Source organism: Cornus florida, unplaced genomic scaffold (assembly GCF_030987335.1).
Source record: "Cornus florida cultivar Cherokee Brave unplaced genomic scaffold, ASM3098733v1 CherokeeBrave_3.0.0_Hap2_Chr05, whole genome shotgun sequence".
NCBI lineage: Eukaryota > Viridiplantae > Streptophyta > Magnoliopsida > Cornales > Cornaceae > Cornus > Cornus florida.
The window spans coordinates 106713873-106734789 of NW_026775575.1; the positions used below are offsets into that span (position 1 = coordinate 106713873).

At 34.0% G+C, this 20917-nt stretch overlaps 1 protein-coding gene across 1 annotated transcript; it reads right to left on the reverse strand.

The window, feature by feature from the left end:
- Positions 1–16870: 16870 nt before the first annotated feature.
- LOC132308312 (BTB/POZ domain-containing protein At1g55760) lies at positions 16871–20458 on the reverse strand. Its single transcript, XM_059806356.1, has 4 exons — positions 19877–20458; positions 18866–19011; positions 18116–18234; positions 16871–17738 (listed from the first exon to the last, which is right to left on the reverse strand). The coding sequence occupies exons 1-4, from the start codon at positions 19993–19995 to the stop codon at positions 17136–17138; spliced, it is 987 nt and encodes a 328-aa protein (XP_059662339.1). The 5' UTR covers positions 19996–20458; the 3' UTR covers positions 16871–17135.
- Positions 20459–20917: the final 459 nt, after the last annotated feature.

A 20917-nucleotide genomic window follows, 5' to 3' on the forward strand; every position in this document is an offset into this window, starting at 1 on the left:
ACTTAATTAAATAAATTAAATAAGTGTTTAATCTGAAATTAAATTATCCAACAACACCTTAATATTATATACTCTACAGCTGCCCGAGGCAGTGCTAGAGAAAAACGATATCATACCTTTTATCATCTATTTTGCATGCATTCTCATCCCTAAAACAAAACAACTGTTATTCAATATGGTAACAATTATCCACTGAAATAGTTTCATACAAAAATTGATTCTGTCCTAATGACCATAAGAGCTTGGTTATAAACCTACTTCTGAAACACAACAAAATAGTGAGCTACAACTTTCATATGTGTGTGTGTGTATATATATAAATATCAATCGCAAGACAAAGAAAAAATATTTTTGAATATCAATTTGGACAAAAGTAAATATATTGGTTTTTTTTTTTTTTTTTTTTGACACCAACAAGGAAACAATCACATAGCAGAAGGAAAAATACAATCAGTGAGAAGACCATCTAACAGACACTTGGGCCAAATGCTCCATTCAAAATCACCACGAGCGGCTGCAAAAGCCTCCTTGCTCAAAACATGAGCTACAACATTTTTCCCCCGAGGAACCCAAGCCAGAGAATTTAGGGGTGGTGATACATTGCTCGATCCAATTTCTCACTCTATAGAGGCAATCCCATATGCTTGAGGACAGAAAAGAGAAAGTTCCACTTGACACAGTATCGTAAGCTTTCTTCATATTGATCTTCAAGGCGAATTGAGGAGTTCGGGCCCTCTTTGTGGTAACCATTCACCAACTCTTGGACCTCTGGGAAGGGATGGACTTCAATCCCAATCCTACAGGTTCCGGAAAACAAGAAGTAAAGCCAAGAGGTATTGAGCGGAAAATCAAGATGGTTTTTGAGAATTAGACCACCCCTACAAGTCTGCATAGAAGAATCAAAGGAGGCGTCAAAGTTAAGTTTGAAATACCTCATCGGGAACACTCCACCTCAATGGTTGAGGGCCATAAGGGAGAAGAGAAAGAGAGTAACTTACTTTGGTGAGAGATTTCCCAATATTCTTGGTAATCCCAGAAAGCCTTCTGAGCTGCGTCGAAAGGGTCCCATATTTTCTTCTTAAAAATGAGGTCATGTCTGCATTTCCATAAAGTCCAACGAATGAACGTCGCCAAACTAAAGTTTTCCACCTAGTTTGCAAATGAACTCCAAATCTCAGATAGATCAACCCAACGTTTTAGCCAAAATGAGGGACCTTGGCTACTGAAATCCAATCTAAGAGGACTTAATTTCCACACCAAGCAGCAAAAGGGCAAGTATATAGAAGGTGATCCATTGTCTTGACAGCCGATACACACCAAGGACAATCAGAGATTTCCGAACTACCATGTAAAAACAACAGATGGTTCATTGGAATTCTCTCATGGAGAGATTGCCAAAGAAATAATAAATTTTTTTATGAGCTTTAATAGTCCACACTTTGCACCACATAGCCTTTCTATAGGCCTCAAAACAACAACCCACCTCTGCACCAGAATGAGACTTCTTATGTAAAATTGAAAGTGCAACTTGGATTAGCGTCGCCTAATTACCAACTCTGAAATTGTCTGTGGAGATGGCAGGAGTGCAGAAATGCTGCACATTGCAGAACTTGCACTAAATATGGCAAAGTTGAGAGTTGAAAGGTTTTCAAAAATTGTCCATATATATACATGTTGTGACGTTTCTGATTTTTCCTATTTTCTAATTTCGGGGATTTTTTTATTTTTCGGATTATTTATTTCTTCACCTCATTTTGCGTGCTGGGCAAGGTGGGGTGTGCCGAATGAGTTTTGAGAGTTAATTGAAGCATTTATTCGAGTTCGGGACTTTTAGAAATGCATCACCGGCCATTTTAGTATTTTTCAATTTTTCGGGCCCAAAAGTCCCGGGCGAGACCCGCAACCGGATTTGTGGTGTACGAGAATTATTTTTCGGAGCTGTTGCATGTCATACATTATTAATTGATGTAATTTTATGAGGTTATGTGTTTAGAAATGTGTGGTTGTGATGTGTTTAGTGTGTGTGTGTATATATATATATATATATATATATATATATAATTAAAGAGATATTTTTTATAACTGCGGGACCCACTGATGGTCACAACCATTACAAGTGACCAAATGTTTGATCATTTTCTCCTCCCACTCACGTAGCTTTCTCTATCTATCCATTTTTTATATTTTTTTTATTTTTATTTTTCCCATACAAACAAGCTTAGATTCACTCATCATCTTTGAGATTTTGACTTTGCCATTGAAGGCAAAGTTAATAAGCACGATGAGAGCTTTGATTTGATTGGAGAAAAGTTCAATTTAGAGCACTTTGGGATTTCGAGTTTTAGGGCTTTTTGTAATACCCTTAATTTTAAAAGGATAGCCTCGGTAGTTTATTTTATGGTTTTATTATAATTTTTGCACTATTTATGTGTTTATTTGGCTATTTGCTTATTTGTTTTAATTGTTATTAATTAATTGATTTAATTGTCGTGGTTGTTTTATTTAAATTGTTTTATTTACTTGAATTATTTAATTGAGTAGTTGTTTTAATTATTTTTCTTTCTTTAATATATGTTTACGTGGATATTTGATTTAATTGTTTTATTGGTTTTTATTCATCGATAATTTAGGGTTTTATATTCTGTTTAGGTATTTAGGTTTTGAGCCGACTAGTTTTGGTTTTCTTTTAGTTTTTCGTCTCTTATTAGGACTAGAATTAGGGTACACTTATTTGCCTATAAAAACTACGTGTATAAGTCTGCCAGGGGTTTGAGAACCCTATTCAAGTACTGGAGGCAGAGTGAAATAAAGGGAGACTTGTGAGAGAAACAGAGGGAATTAGTTAGTGTCTCGGCCGTGGATTAAAGGTCGGACCAGGGTGACAAGGAAGGAGTGTGGTTCGCGGTTGGAACCAAGGGCAGTAGAGGAGTCGGGAACTGTGGGAACTGCCGGTAAATCTCAGAAGATGGCGTAGAGATTTTAATTCAAAATCTCGCAGGCAAGTTCTATTCCTAACTCTCTCTCTCTTTGACTCATGTTCTTTACATGCCTAACACAACTCCAGGAGTAAATAGATATTAAAGATTAATCTGGTTCGCATGTTAATTTTAATTATAATTGTATGCCTTTACATGAATTGGTGTTTGCTTGTTTGTAAATTTTCCTTGCATAATTTATGTTTTAAATGATGTTAATTGATGCATAATGAATTTAATAAATTGTTGGGATTGTTTGGAACCTAGAACAGAGGGTTAGGAACCTTAGCAAGGACAATCAGAAAGTCAAAAAACAGCCGGCGTCGGGGAAGACGGAGGCTGGGAAGAGTGGAAGCGGCTTCACCCTTCAATGGAGGCGGTTCCATTGAAGTGGAGCTGGCTCCACATGATGTAGAGGCGGCTCCAAGGGGAGTGGAGCCTGCTCTACCTAAAATTGGAGCCTGCTCTAGCTTGAATTGGAGCCTCCTCTACCTCAAATTAGAGCATCCTCTACATTTTTTGGAGCCTGCTCCTTTGTGGATTTTCAATTAGTTTTTAATTTCAGCGATGGATTTTGCTTCTGTACTTGGATTTTGATGTTTCAATTTAATTAGAAGTTATACTGGAGGTTCTCAGAGGCGCCCTAAGCTTATTTAAAACTCCCAAGGGCCTTGTTAATGCATAGTAAACCACCTTGTATTATAGCTTGAATAGTATAAAATTCTTACACAAATTGGTATACTGTTTTTAGATGCGGAGGATTAAAATTGTTCAATATTATTTTAACAATTTTCCATGAATGGTTTTTATAGTTAAATCATGTTCCAGTGTTATAAAATAAGCATGTGAATTTATATATTCTATTATACTTACTTGGAATTAATCGATGTTTACATGTATGATCTGTGTTATCAATTAATGGACTATACAGAGTAGTATCAAATAAGCCTATTAAATTACAAAATTTTATCATACTTAGTATGGAACAATTGATGTTTATATTTAATATTTTAATTATCAATTGTTGGATGTATAGATTAGTTGATATTTACTTTCATTATCTGTATTATCAACTACTGGATGTATGGATTGTATGCATCGGTATGGGACGGTGGCATACTAGGGACGGATTAGTTTCAAAATACTAAATCCTACCTATACGGAATAAGGGAATGGATTATAAAATAAATCATACTTATATTTAAGTCAAAGAAGCTGCACAAGCTGAATGATTAACTGGATTACTTGTTATTTATGCTAAGTCAAAGAAGCTGCACAAGCTGAAGAACTAAATGGATTACTTGTTATTCATGCTAAGTCAAAGAAGCTGCACAAGCTGAATGACTTACTGGATTTCTTATGGATGGATTGGATAGGATTATATATATATGATTATGATACCTCGATATAAGCTTGAGTCTCAGGATCGACGGTTAGGGAGCGTCTATGCAGTACGATGCATAGCTAGCTATGTTGGTTGAGGTATACCCTGTTTAGGCTTAGGTACTCATGCCCACTCAGGTGCGTTTTGCATGTTACCTTCTATTCAAGTTGAGACCCTTTTCATAGTCCAGTGAGAGTCTCGTAGTATGGATATATATATATATATATATATGTATGGACTACATAGATATTGTTGAGTTATTTATGATGTACATGCGTATCGAGTCTCTGTATGGACTGTAGTAGGATAAAACTTGTTAGTGGGCCTGAACTACTTCTATTTTTTTCAGGTATTCGACAGTTGCAGTCTTAGGCTTGATCGTGTTGAGCAGAGACTATCACTCACTCTTCCGACGACGTATGAATTCTCTTCGTGGTTTAACTTTGAATGTTCTTTCAGTTATTTATATTTCAGTTTGGATTTTTATTAGGGGTCCATTAGAGATGGATTCCCAAGTTCTTTAAGTATTAGAGGTTTTGGAAAGTTTGGAAGTATTGGCTTTAAAGTGCTTAATTTTAAAGGTTTATATTTTTAGAATTCTTTCAGCTTTTATTTATTTATTCCTTATTTCATTTTTTTGTAATTCATGTTCGTTTTTAAATATTAATTGTTTGATATTCCCTCAGGTTTGGGCTTGGGCCTGATCAACCCATGTCTCGGATTCGAGGGGTATCACATTTTTGGAAGCTTTGGCTTAGTTTTTTTGAGGTAGGAGTTTCTAAACCATATTTCCTTTGATTTTAGGGAGTTATCTCCTATTTTGTGAGTATAACATGTTAAAATTATGAATTTTGTTATGGTTGTTGGAGTTTTTCTAAAAAGTATGTTAGGTGTTCTTATGTGGCAATTGTGCTGGTTTCTTGCATATTTGAATTATGCTCTACATATTAACATGCTATAGTTGTATGGTTGATAACATGAGAATTGCATTAATACTTGATAGATAAAGCATGCAAGTATGATTGTGGTGTAAATGTATGAGTTTTTATGGCATTGAAGTGTATGTGGCATTCATGCATTGGCATGGGTAGGGAAAAAGGGAAATTTGGTTTATTAGAAAGGAAAGGAAATTGTTTTGAAAAAATGGTTTTAGAAATGGGGAGTGATATCTCATTGCCTGAGCTTGCATAGCATTGCACTTATTATGTGTGGATTGTATGTGAAAGGTATGATGGTATATTTTTCCTAAAATAAACATGACCCTCCATTTGATACGTTATTCTTTGTTTGGATTCACGAGATTATTAAGGAATGCGTTTTAGGCACTTCCTACTGAACTTCCGTGCTCACCCTTTCCTTTATCATTTTTTAGTGTATGACTATGATATGGTTAAAGACGGACCTCACAAGTATAGTTAGGATTGGCGGATACATTTTTTGACAATTTTGTAATTAATACTTAGTGGATGTAATTTATTTGTAAAATGTCGGTACTTCGTTTATTTTTGTATAAGCCATTGTAATCAAGACTTTAATGGTCTTAAACTAGTAATGTTATTTATTTATTTATTTTTACTATTTGGCATGTTTTGACTATGTATATGTAATGACCCAAACCTGAGGGTCCGAACCGTTAATCAGGTCCTTACCCGAACCCGAGGTCGACTAAGGGTACAATCGTCATTTCTTATGTCAACACGATGCATGAACCTCATTTATAGTCTATAACTCTCCCAAACCACAAACATACACTGGTGGAACTCAATGCAAGGAATAAGAAGAGGATCGGCCGGCTGACAGCCATTTGTCAGCTAACTGAAACACAAGGATTGGTTAGCTGACCTAAAGGGTCGGCTGGCTGAAATGATGCACCAAAGTACATGCTCTCGGTCTCCTCCCACAATGGTCTCTCAGCCGACCGAAGATGAGGGTTCGGTCGGCTAAAAGTGAGGGATCGGTAACAGGGTTTGTCGGCCGGCAGAAACGATACTTCTAGAGACCCAACTCTCTAGAATGACTACAAATGCCATGTCGGTCGGCTGACACTCCTTGTCAGCCAGGCGACAGGCCTTGAAACACCAAAAACTTATAGCTGGATCCCCAACAAATAGGGCTCGTTATGAGCCAAACTTGATACAATTCTACATCCAAATTCACGGCAACAAAAATGTACATTATACCCCATAATCATGACATAAATAAACTTCCAAAAATTCCCTATCATTCCCATTCAACTCAAAATAACAACATAATCTCAAATTACATCAAAAATACTGTCATGAGATTATAGTTACAATACATGGTTATACTTTACAAAACAAATACATTTCCAAAATGATATGTTACAAAAGAACGAGATCAATTACAAAAGATGGCAAAAATAAACTCCTAGTCCCTTTCAAGCTTGTGGTGGATCCTTATCCGTCACTTTCTTTTCATGTCCTGAAAAATGGTAAATATAAATTGTGATGAGCCAACCGCTCAGTAGAAAATGTTTAAGACACACTTCTTAAGACCCCATAAATCCACACAGAGAATAGGGTGTAAGTAAATGGGATCATGCTACGGGAAACAAGCAAAACAACAATAACAACAACAAAATGTATATAAGTTATCCGACCACAAAGTATACAATATATGCCGATGAAGTGCAATGTTATGCATTGTCGCTCCCCGTTTTCGAAACAATACCGTTTCACCTTTCCAAACCGTTAGTGCAATCCGACCCATGGCAACTCCATGGTGTCACGAGAGGATGATTGATTGATTATCCCCGACCATATGGCAACTCCAAGGCGTCGTTAAAAGGCTTAGGCAACTCAACCACGCTAGGGTCTCTCCCTAATCCCCTCTAGACCATACTAATGCCACGAACCACTAGGCGACTCCTAGGCGTACGGGTTTTTGCAAAACACTTTTCGAAAACATTTTCCCAAAATAATTTCATTTGCTTTTCAAAACATTTCCCTTTTTCTTTCCCAATGAATGCATGAATGCTTCATGTTTCTAAATGCCAGTTGAACAATGAATTTCCACACATTCCATCTACACCATCATCACATTTTGATAGGGAATTCTAAACATTCATTTTCACAACTATAACATCAATTTTCATAGCAATTGAAAATCACAAGACATAAAATATATCAATATTAAGTATGCTTTTTCACCACAATGTAAATAGTCATGTATATGAACCCAATTAACATGTAGAACACATTCATCATCTTGACTACATACAACCACAACAATAATGGACAAGATAATTAAAATTAAGCATGCTTAAGGTCAAATTAGAGAGGAAAATTCACAAACAATCAAAAAAGTCATGGATTAGAGCACCCCTACCTCAAGTTGAAGAAAAAGCCCCAAAATCACCCAAAATTCGAAATCCCAAAGAGTGGCCAAACGACACTTTGCTCCGATCAAAATGAAGATCTCGGCGAGCTCTTCAACTTTGCCTCAAGTGGCAAAGACAAAATCTAAATGCAGTGAGAGGAATCTAGCCTTGAAGAGCTTGATTGTAGATAGAGAAAATGAAATGGTGTAGAGAGAGAGATTAGAATGAGAGAGAGAAATTGATGTAGAATAATGGCCTTTTGGCCATTAAAATAGTAAAAAGGGGGTGGGCCCCACAAACATAAAAAATCTTCCCTACTTACTATTACACACACACACACACACACACACACACACATACACCCTAATCAAATCACAACCACATATAAACATTTTAAACAATTAATTTATGCACAAAAATAATAATGTATGAAATGCAATGGACCTATGACACAACCTCCGTGTATAACGATCCCGATAGCGGGTCCCGTTTGGGACCTTTCGGTCCGAAAAATAAGAAAATGCCGAAATGGTAACCAATACATTTTCAAGAGTTTTGGACTCAAGGAAATGTCCTAATAAACACTCTGACACACCTAGCACACCCTACGATGTCAGGCACGCAAAACGAGAGAAGACAAAAATACCCTCAAAAAATCAGAAAAATTCCAGAAAATAGAAAATGACGAAATTTGAAAACATTACAGTATATATATGTATATATAATTACATGGAATGAGATAGTTTATTATTTCATATCCTAAAATGTTGTTTCACATATATGTATGTGTGTGTGTATATATATTTATTGGCATGCATCGTGTGTTTTATTGCTGTTGGATGGTTATGTTTTAGACAATTACAATTGTAATTAGATTAAATGAGTGACACACGTTGACAATGTTTTGGGTTGTGTTTTAGTGGTGGTGTAAGTGGATATAATTGAGTGTATATTGATTGGCCAAATAAGGAGCAAATATACATAAACTTGGGAAGTTTCGGTCAACGTGTAAGAACCCACACGTGGTCCAAATTTTGGACAATATGCTTTTCCACTATACACGGCACAAACTGGTTGACGTAAAAGGGTTCACGTCGACTGATTCTCTCAAACCAGTCGACGGGTAAGCGTTACACGTTGACCAGTTCCTGTTATTTTACATGATTTATTTTTCCTTTTGCCTTCTTCTACTCACTTAAGGATATCATTACACACCGTGTGATATAGTAAAACACAGTAACTATATTTTAGCCAAAAGAATGATTGTATTACCCCCGGATTTCATTATAATCATTGGAGGACCTTAGTAAAGGACTATTTTACCCTTGTTGGGCCTTAAAGTATTAATTTAATGAGAAATGACCATAGTACCTTGCATGATCTCAGATTCGGGTAATAACCCGGTTAGGGATTCGGACCCCTGGGTTCGGGTCGCTACACATGTATTTATGTAAATGTGGTAACATGGTTCAGTACGTGGTGATTATGACGATAATCGTACAATCGATTCTTTGGTCATTCTATATCTGGATGTGATTCTGCCACGTGGACATAACCTCTTATTTGTGTTCCATCAAGAGTTGATACTCAATCTTGAGTCTTTTTATGATTCATGAATTATGTGTTGTTTCACTGGCTTACACATTTCACATACAACAAACAGTAAGTAGTACTTGTTTGGTTGGGACAGGGGAAGGGATGGATGAGGGGGAAGATAAGTTCTCTCTCTCACTATTGGATATGGCTGTAAGTTGGGCAGACCCAACGCAGTCTACTCCTAACCCAACCTCAACCCGCAGTCGGGTTAGGCTAGGCCGGCCCAATGTCAAACAAAGATGGACTCTGTTAGTAACCCAAACCCAATTGTTTTGGGCCGGACGGGTTGATCCGTTCAACTTTTTTTTTTTTTCTTCATCTTCTTCTTACGCAGAAATATGCAAATGTAATTGTTTCTTTTTTCGGTTTGAAATATCAATTAGTTAGAGAAATTTTTAATTCATCAATATTCTTTTTTATTTTTCGAAAGGGTTATTAATTTTTTATGTACTTCCAACTATAATTTATTTATTTTTAATAAAAAAAATTAAATTGACCTTATTATATTGTAAATATAAAAATAAAAAACTTTTTTCTTTCTATTTGTTATTAAATAATTTTTTTTGTTTTTATATTATTCAAAAAACCCTAAAACAAACCAAAAGATGTTGAACAAAAGAAAAGGAAAGAGAGGGGTTGAAAAACAACGACCACCTCTCTGCAATTACAACAGCGAGATGATGCCAGAACCGCGACCCAAAGGGTCCCTTCTTTACATCAATGTACAACGACCTATTATCCTTCTTCTCTGACGACATAGTCTACTATCCAGTGCAACATTCCGGTTGTAAATAACAGCAACCCGCTGCGTCATCTCTCCTTTTTTGATCAACCATGTCACCGGAGCGCGACCTGGTGTTTGTCACGGACGGCGACAAAAAGTTGCCATCGGAGACCAAAGAGGTTGCCTTGGCGGCAACCGCCATCTCCGAAAGGTGAGTGGTCGCCGGAACCTGTTTCTCTCTTTACCCTCTCCAATTGGGTTTTCTCTCGAATCACACACACACACGCACTCACACACACACACACACACATCAAAGACCAACAGACCGTACATATATACAATATACGTATATATCAAAGATTTAGAAGGTATTTTAGATATAAAAAAAGGAAGCATTTTAAATTTTGGGTTGAATACGAGACCAACCCGAACATGGATGGGCTTGGGGAAAACTTAACCGAAATTCGACCCGATTTGTAAATTTAAAAGTCCAAATTTTAAAAAAAAATTGGGTTGGATTCGGGCTGGGTCGGGTTAGCCCGCCCAAACTGCACCCTTATTATTAGATAGAATGAATAATAGAAATGATACATGGGGTGATGGTTAAAAAGAAAAAGAAAAATAGAGTTTGATATTATTTTTACCAATATATACTAATTAATGCTGTGCTGTAGGACTTAACAAGTAAACTTTTGGGACAAGGTTAAAAATGTAAATTATGTATATCTTAGTTATAACTTTTTTTTTTTTTCTCTCCTCTTCCCCTAATTTTGGGGTGATAAAAAAATACAAATGAAAGAGGGATACTTTATCCCTCATTATTTCCTCCCTATACTCCCTTCCATCCAATAAACACGAAGCGAGGAGTTATTTTATCCCTCCTATCATCCATCCCTCCTAATTCTTCCCGCCAACCAAACATTCAATAAGTCCAGCAATGAAAATTGACCCTCGAGAGGGAATAAAGTGTGCGAAAACTGAAGAATTATGCATAATTATAATTTCATTTTTATAACCATTCATAATTCTGAAAGACAAATTTAAACTGTTCGTGTACAATTTAATTTGTTCATATTTAATCTCACAATATATATATAGACACATATGATATCAATCTGAAAGTATAATTTATTTCATGGACATTAGTCACATTACCAACAACTGTCAGACAGATTGGGCCATTTCCAACCTAATTGGGCCACTTGGTTCAAAATTCAAATGAGCTCAAAAGAACAACACATCTTTGGACTGTAAAGTGGCTGAATTTGGGCCACTATGTCATAACCAGACAAGGCCTTGTGTTGTTTAAATATATATAGAAAGAGTAATGATTGAGAAATTGAAAAGAAATCACCGAATTATAATATCGGATTTAATGTGGTTGATCATTCTTATTACGTGTTAAATAATTATTTTTGAAAACTGTTTAAGTAGATAAGGTAGACAAAAACACGTGAGATTCGATATTTATTTGGAATTAATTCATCAGTCTCCCTGTCATTATTCATATAGAAATTTGTAAGGTCATTTTTGTTACTTAAAAGGGTAATTTTTATTTATTTAATTATTTTATTTTAAAAAAGGTCAAAATTAATGATGAGGAGGTACTTTGCTTTAAATTTCAAAATAGTGGGAGTGTTTCTTACACATTTTTATATGGGAGGTTTTTTTTGCCACTTTATCTAAAAAATAACATAAATGTAAGACAATAAAAATAACAAATATATAGGTGGAGAGTTCTAAATTAGTGATTTTTATTCATGATTATATAGATAAATGGCAAAAAAATACTACTATTTATATATAAATAATATATATATATATATATATATATTATTTTTTGATCCATGCTTTACTCATTTCCATTTTTTTTTTTATATTTGTCACATCCCTGTATTTGTATGGTACTTGTGTTCCGTGTCTGTATTTAAAAAAAGAAAGAAACAAAGATGGAAAGCGTCCATTTATAATTTGATGATTTCAAACAACTTTGCAAATCCAAATTTCATCAAATTCAGCATTCCAAACACAGTGCTAATGTATTTATTATTTTAACATTTACATTCTGAGATTCAAGTTTAGATTAGTATGAATTAGTATATCAGACCAGTTTAAATCATACATTTTGCTTGCTAAACACCCCTTAAACAAATCAATTAACATTCAAAACAGCAATTAACCACTGAATTAACTGACTAATGGAACACATCAAAATAGGGAGCTTGAATTTATTTAATTTTTGTTGAAATAATATTAATCTAAAGACAAGCAGGCTCATTGAATATCAAAATAGGCAAAATAAATAAATTGGTGGGTTAGTGTTGCCCAATCATCTGCTCTGAATATGCCTGCAAAATAAATATGCAGATGTGGAGATAGTAAGAAATTTGATATCCCCTGATTTCTTTTCTTTTCTTTCTGACAAATAACTCCAAATTATGCAGTTGGGAAGACTCGTACCTTAGACTTTTTATACTTTGGAGACTCAAAGTTTGCAACTTTTGCTTTTTCCCCATTTCTTTTCTTTTTCCAATTATATACTAGAGAGATTCGAACCTTATTTAAATGAACAAGAGTTACCGCGAGGCCACATTCCAACAGATATCACTAAATCACATGTCTTAGGGCCTGTTTGGATTGCAATAACGTTATATGCTATGGTTTGGTATGATATGAAAACAATCGTTTTGGTATTAGTATGTTTTTAGTAGAAATCGAATTCATGTTTGATAACGAGTGTTTTGTTTTTGTTAATTGTATATCAAAAATATGAAAACACGTTTGGCAATGTTATGCGTTTTAAAGAATTCGAAAACAAAACACGTTTGGGAAGTTTGTTTTGTTTTCAAAAATTCTGAATTAATAACAGAATATATGTTTGGTAAAGACTATTTTGTTTTTGTTTTGAATAAATATGAATAATTATAAGGTTAAATGTAATAGTCCATTTTCTTTATGATTTGAGATAATTTGTTAAAATAAAAAAATAAAAATATTTTGCATTAAAGAGTTGGGAAAAAAAAATATGAATAAGTTTACATGTATAAATAAGATCATGTGGGATGTTTATGAGGCATAGATATGATTAGTGGCAACCAAAGTACAAATCTAACTTTGTAATAATCTTTTAATGAGAGTAGATCTTTGCACTCTATTTATCTTTTTCTTTTGGTTTGCGCCCCATTTAACTTTGTTTTATTTCATATATATATATATATATATATATATATATATATATATATTATATAAATTCATTATGAATGATAGAGAGAGATTCTTGTAGTTGAAACTAACAAGAAGTAAAGCCAAAACGTTGATCTTCATGAATTGGTCAGAGTTGAGACTTGGTGAACATTGACGCTTGTGAATGGGTTTACTTCACTGAGATTAGTTTGAAATTTTGTGTTGGAGATCCTTCAAAGTGTTAATATTTTTATTATTAACTCCTGAGACCATTTCTCCTTTTTTTGAGTATTTATTTTGATAACCAACTTCTGAATATTTCATACAATCTCCAACCATAATTAGAAATGATAAATAGGAATATTATTAGAAGCAAGCAATCAAGAAAACTAGACATCACAAGCTAGACATGGAATGAGAAGTTTTTTTGGTACATCACAAACTTAATAAATTGTTGTTGCACCATTCACATATATACTTGCACGTATAGGGAGCTAGACATTCCTTAAAATTAGTATGTGTGTACATATACACTTCATTATACTTACATAAAATGTACACATCTACATCTAGAAATCACTAAAATTCATTCTGTAAAATGTACACACACTTCTTTATACTTGCATAAGCCTCCATTTGCTTAAGTTAGAGATCACCAGCTTCCTGGAGTTGCAACAACTGGAGAATGCTTCCTATAAATCCCACCGGTGCCACTGCCCACAACTTACTACCATGTCCTTTAACTTCACCACGAAACAGCTGCATTCTACTAAGCTTGAAAAATTGTTATATGTTTCACAGTTATATATTTCACATTTTTCTACTGTTATATATTTCAAAAATCCATTTCAAGTTAAAAAAATCAACCACATGTCTTTTTGGAATCAAAGTTTAAATTCCTTTTCTTTTTTTTTTTTTTTTCAAAAATCCGGCATGGTTTCCCCTTAAAAATAGACATTTTCAAAATTGAACCTATCACAATAAACACAAGGGACAACATCCACAAAATTATTTCAACAAGGGATACCGCTCACAAAATTCATTCAATCAATTTAATAAGGGACACCGCCCACAAAATTAATCCACAAATCCAAGTAAAATTGCCTATTTTCCTCTTAAACTATTCCAACAACTACAAGATATATCTAACATTAAGTTGCAAATTTGGAGTGTAAATAACCTCATGCAAAACCAAACACATGAACAACATTAGAGATAAACAAAATAACACATGGTAGAAATGAAGTAATTTAACAGTACTAAGCAAGATATATCTAACCTTTTTTCAGGCTATGTTGCAAATTTGGAGTGTAAATGACCTCATGTAAAACCAAACACGTGAACAACATACAGTAATCACGATCCAAACCTACATTGTTCTTAAATTTTCTACCTTCAAATTACACAGACGAGAATTATTATATTACATCTGTCAAAGTATATGATTTCAAATCTTAAAACTCTCTCAACGTATCAGATTCAAGGTAATGCAACTTATTCAAGGTAATGCAACTTATAATCTCACATTTTATTGTGCCTGGTAATTGCATAAAATATGAGGATACAAAAATCTCACATCTAATTACAATATAATAAGGCCGGATAGGGATTGTATGACATAAAGTTAGGTATTTTATTTTTATTCTCATGCTTATTTCTAATTTATTAATTTAATTGAATCAGACAATTTATATTTCTAAACATGTTATATGATCTCAGTTACTAACAAAGGCTAAATTTCCAAATAATTGGTTTGAATGATACTTTATAAATTTTCATAAGTTGCTGAAATAGGCTTTACTTTTTAGCTATAAAATTAAAATTGAGTTATGAAATTATGCACTCCCATTTCTATATACACAGAATTATTCATCACTTTGCAGAAAATAAAACTATATCTAAATCTGGATTATGCTACTATATTTGCTACTAAAAGAATATGGAATTGTGGAACTATAGTTATGGAACTAAATCTGGAATTTTGTTACTGTATATATATATATATATATATATATATATATATATATATATATATATATATATATATAGAGAGAGAGAGAGAGAGAGAGAAAGAGCACCTGAAAGAATCGCCCTTGACGAAATCAATACACAAAATGTATGACCAACAGAAATTTCCAAAGAAGAAGCGTCGATCTATGGTTGCGAAGAACTCTAGGGTTTCAGATTCGGGTCACACTCCATTTAACAGAGAGACGATTGAGCTGAAAACCAAGTACGGGAGGATTGATCGATCTGTAGCCTAGCAACGAAGGTGTAACGAAAACGAAGAACAATTGGCTTCAGAAATCGCCTCTAAAGGAGCTGCGCGATGGGAGAGAAAATGATGATGAAGAATAATCTAGGGTTTCAGATTCGGGTCACACAAATACATAACAGAGAGACGATTGAGCTGAAAACCAAGTATAGGAGGATTGATTGATCTGTAGCCTAGGAACGAAGGTGTAACGAAAAAGAAGACCAATCGCCCATGAAATCGCCTCCAAAGGAGCTGCGCGATGAGAGAGAAAATGACGATGAAAAATGGCTCGGTTCTGATATGCGATTTTTTATACTTGATATCATTGCTACAGTTAAATGAGGGTTGAGGTTTGGGTTGGTATGGTCGCTACAGTAAACCATATCACCCAATATCACCAATTCTTTGATATGGGTTTTGGCCCAAATCTCAAAATGTTTTTACACTGTTCAATACCACATCAACCCACTCCAAACATGATATTGGCCCAAAAATGAAACCAAAACATGAAAACGAATAACAGATATGGGCCTCCAAACAGGCCCTTAGTGTGTAAGGAGAAAGTATACAACACCACCAAGCGTGGGCGGAGGGAGGCTTCAGCCCACCCAAAAAAAAATTTTTATTTTTATTTTTTATTATACTACTTTTAATCCAGTCTAAAAAAATAAAAATAAGAAAAAAAAAATAAAATAGCACTGTTAGCCCACCCCAAAATTAGCCTCATCCAAAATTAGCTCACCCCATTAAGAAATCATGGATCTGCCCTTGACACCAAGGACATTTTTTATTTTATTTTATTTTATTTTTTTATTTTATTTTCTATTTTACATGACAAGCATTTTTAATGAAATTTTGTAAAATGGTACCAAAATTGCCCTTATTAAAATGTTTTATTTTATATTATTTTATTTATTTTTTCCACTGTACCAGAAATAGCCTTGGTGTTTCTTGGTGCTGCAGGGATATTTGGTGATGGTGAACTCTCAATCAATGGTAGTAACACATCATACAATTCCATCCAATGGACCAGAATATGATGAAGTCATAGTTGTAACACACATGATGATATGGTAACGGTAAAATCATACGTTTTCAGATGGAATTCCAAAAATAATTTAATTTATAAAAATAAAAAAGGTTCCCAAGCGAAAAGAGATTTATGTTAGAATGAGAGCTATGTTACTTTATAGCCTTTTGTTGAATAGGGTATTCTAGTTTGTTTCAATTCAAAGAGTAAAACTATTGTTAGATTAATAGTTAGTGAGTGCAAAGGTTTGGGACTTTGTGGGATTACGGAGAATAACCCAACTGTTGGGCTACGAGTATTTTGCACTAGCAACAACTTAAAAAACCCCAATCAACATCTTGATAAAGATAAAAATAAATAAATAAAATTAACACAGGTAAATTTGCTTAAATAACAATATATATTTTTGACATTATACATCAGTGATAATTGAATTATGACACATTCATGACCATGTACACCTATATAAACAGGGTAGTAAGATCTGTTTCATTGAAACTAATATTATGTACATTTTACACAGAACAAATCGAATTTGAACCAAAAGAATATAAATATTCTTGGCAACAATTTTTGCACCACACAATTCTTCAAACAATTCCATTTCATGGACATAACCAACAACTACAGACACATAGGAAGAGTTTCAGAAGCCTTTCCAGGATGCAAGAACTTCATTGAAGATTTCAGCAATAAGCTCCCTGTCTGCAAATTGAAGGAAAGAATCGAAATCATCTCGAATGTCGAATATCTTACCGAACTTCACAAGATACTGCATGCAACAGGTCTTCAGTCTAGGCAATTGATATAGAGAAGCATATTGAAGCCTCTCAAGCACATTCTTAGTATCAATGTCCTCAAGAAGACTCTCATGGCATGCCACTTTCAGGTCTAGAATGTCGTACTTATCAGCTGCTCGAAGAAGTGCCAGCCTTTGAGCCAGAAATTCTTTGTGTTGTATGTTCCCATAAATGTAACTAAGAAAAGCCTGGCAAGCTTCGATAGACAAGTCGGAGATTTCAATGGTGGATAGTTCATTCTCTTTGAGGTTATGCGAGAACATGCTCCGGAAGACAGGTGACCGCGTGGCAAGAACTGCACGATGGGCTCCAATGCTTCCATTAGAAGCATTGATTACAATGTCGGTGTGAATACCTTCTGATAACATTCTACCAAGCGACGTAAGGGCTCTTGCATTCGATTGTTTTTGTGGAAATTCTTCAGCCCAGATAGAATAAGGTTCCTCACCCTGTGTGTTATGTGAATTACATCAGCTAAAATGAAATTAAAGTAAGGAGAGAGAGGATGACACTATTTACATTTTTAGCATACTTTACTTTTGTGTATTGGTCTCATTAGTGATTGTCCAGTTACATAAAAAGAAAAACAATGGCCTGTACAGGTATCGAAATCACTAAAACGTTTCATGTTTACTAGTTTCACTCAATTACTGTAAACTGCATAATGTCTCTTCTAGAGATGGGATTATTACAATCCTGAATAATTATTAGTGATTCCATCAAATTGACAGGTATCTAAATTTTAAAAATGCAAATATTTTAAGGTAATAATAATCCGTGTTGATCAATCAAGGGAACACATTAAGACTAGCTAATAGAAATGTACCTCAGGAGATGCAATCTTCAAATCAATAAATTCAACTTCGATGATGAATTTCCCAGTTACAGGAACCTCAACAGCCCAAACAAAATCTTCGTTACTCTTGAGTTGCTTGTCAGCAATTTCTACATATATACAGAAAACAAAATCAGTTAAAACAGTATCAAAAGAAGGTAAAACTATATTGAAAACAAATAACTTATATGTAACATCTGCATTTTACGAAACTAAAAGCAGTTACACAGAATCAAATGAAGCTAAAATTAACAAAATAACTTAGTTGCATTGTAGATTTTGGACGAGGAGAGGGTATATCCCCACTCATCGCATCCATGCCCCCAAATGATGTGTTGGGTAGGTCCAGAAAAATACTATGGACTGCATCAATGAGAGGAGTCGAACACTTGCATCACCTCCATGAGGTGTGGTCCATGAGCTCGGACCCTCTGCCGTACTGCTTTGGACGGCTCACATCATTTCACATGCACATCATTTCGTGTATGAAATGATCCTAGTCGTCCAAAACAGTACATAGACACAGAGAATCCAATCTTGTGGTCCGCGGCAACTTGTTCTACCTGAGTTTTGCTTTCATATATATGTCAATGTCTATCAACAAGATTTGCTCAAGTTTGTGTACCACAGAACATGTACAATCAGGTGACATAAACATCATCTAAAAGGATCTTAAGAGAATATATATAATCTGAGTCCTATAAAGAGCACAAAAGAAATCATTTGATGTAATTAAATTACCTGGGTGGATTAAAGCCTTGCGACCTCCAGAAGAACAGAGTAATCGAATAACAAAAGATGCAATCGGAGGGTTCTCTCTCGTTAAATTAGATATCTCTGGGTATAGTTTAATAATCAACGTCCGATTCTTCTCCAAAGATAAATGCCTTCAATTCGGTAAAAAAACAAAAATTAAAGTTTCACATTAAACTCTAAAAATACAGGTATAAAATAGACTAGCTACATTTGCAGTATCAAACAACTAAAATTTTCCTTCTAACAAAAGAGAACAAAGAAAAAAAAAAGGAATTTATCTACAGTTAAAAGTCATAATAACAAGAGAATTGAATTTGGGTTTACTTTTAAGTTTCTCAGCTATGGCAAAATCAAGTAAACATATCATACGAAGTCCATTCCTCTGTTTTTTTTTTTAGAAAACAAACAGAGAATAGAAATTGCAAACCAAATAAAATAGCAATTTTCCTTCTAACAAAAGAGACCAAACAAGAAAAGAACAAATTATTTCCACTCAATAGAGCCTATCATGACAATTTGGGTATTGGGTTATTATTATTATTATTATTATTATTTTCAGTTCTCAAAAAGAAAAAAATAATAATAATCAGCTCTCCCAACAACAAATTACCATATCATACAAAGATTTGTACTTGCAATTTCTTTTCCCTTTTTTGTTCTCTTAGAAACCAAACAGAAAATAGAAAATTGAAGACCAAATAAAAGCAGTTTTCCTTTTAACAAAAGAAAAGAAAGAAAATAGTGAAACAATTTCTACTCAACTGACCCTAACGAGACAAATTAGAATATTCTTATAAAAAAAATGACAAATTTGAATATGGGGTTACTCAATTTCTTGAGCTACCACAAAAACTAAATTAACATCTGACTTAGAGATTCTTAATTTCAGTTTCTTTACTTTTCCCCTGTTTTCTGAACAACCAAACACTGGGAAATCAAAATTCAAAAATTCAATCAACTAAAAAAAATGAATTTAATCACCCAATAATTGCTCACCAATTCCACTTTCCCATCTTGAAAGGATCGGATTTTCGGTAAGTACAGGTGGCCAGGTTTTCGATCCTCCATTGGGCAAGGCGCGACGTCGTTTCAACACGGTAAGCAGATTCGCTCATCCTAGCGAAGGCCAAAGCGGCCCTGATTTCATGGAGACAATCGAAGATTCCATCGAACAACAACTCTCCTGCCTTTCCCAGATTTGCTATTATCAATCTTCTTCATACACATATACGAGTGTATAAATATATACTCCTATCTGCACTCTCTCTCTCTAGTAGACTCTGCAATAGATGTTCTTCAAGAATTGATGCAAAATATTTAGTTTTTATAACGCTATTTTGGTACCCAATAATATAGATATTGCTTTACGCCATTGATGGGTGAAGTTTGCAGACGGGTTTTAGTTTTAATGAGGGAGAGAGAGTGTTTTTTTTTTTTTTTTAATTTGTAGAGAGAGAGAAAGAGACAGAGACGGGGGATGCCGTTTATTTGCTGAAATGTTGGCTTAGACTGCAATTCATGGTGGTGGGGGAGTTATTTATTGGGAATTGTTTTGTCTGCTTCCTCATTACCTGTTTGTATTATTGTCTGTGTTCTATATATATATATATATATATATATATATATATATTTGCTTTTATGTATGCGTGCAAAGAACATATGTAGTTTATTTTTGGTGCTTTGAAGCAAAGTATCTAATATTTGGAAAATTACGAAGTTTTCGTAAATTTTAATTTAATTGAAAGTCTGAATCTCATTCTACTTTATTTTGCATTGTTTTAATTTTTTTTCTTTATATTTTCTGTAAATTTTTATTTAAACATCCATTCAAATTTTAGAATGTATTAAAATACATAAATATTTATTTATCATTATGATATATCGAGCTGCTGATCAGGTATCATCGACATGCCTTTCATATCAAATAATGGTCATAATGTAAAGTCTTATAAATTATCTGTTTGTATATTTACAAGTAATCAATTATTTGAACTTATTGTCATTATTAGCATTATTAGGATTCATTTAGAATTAATA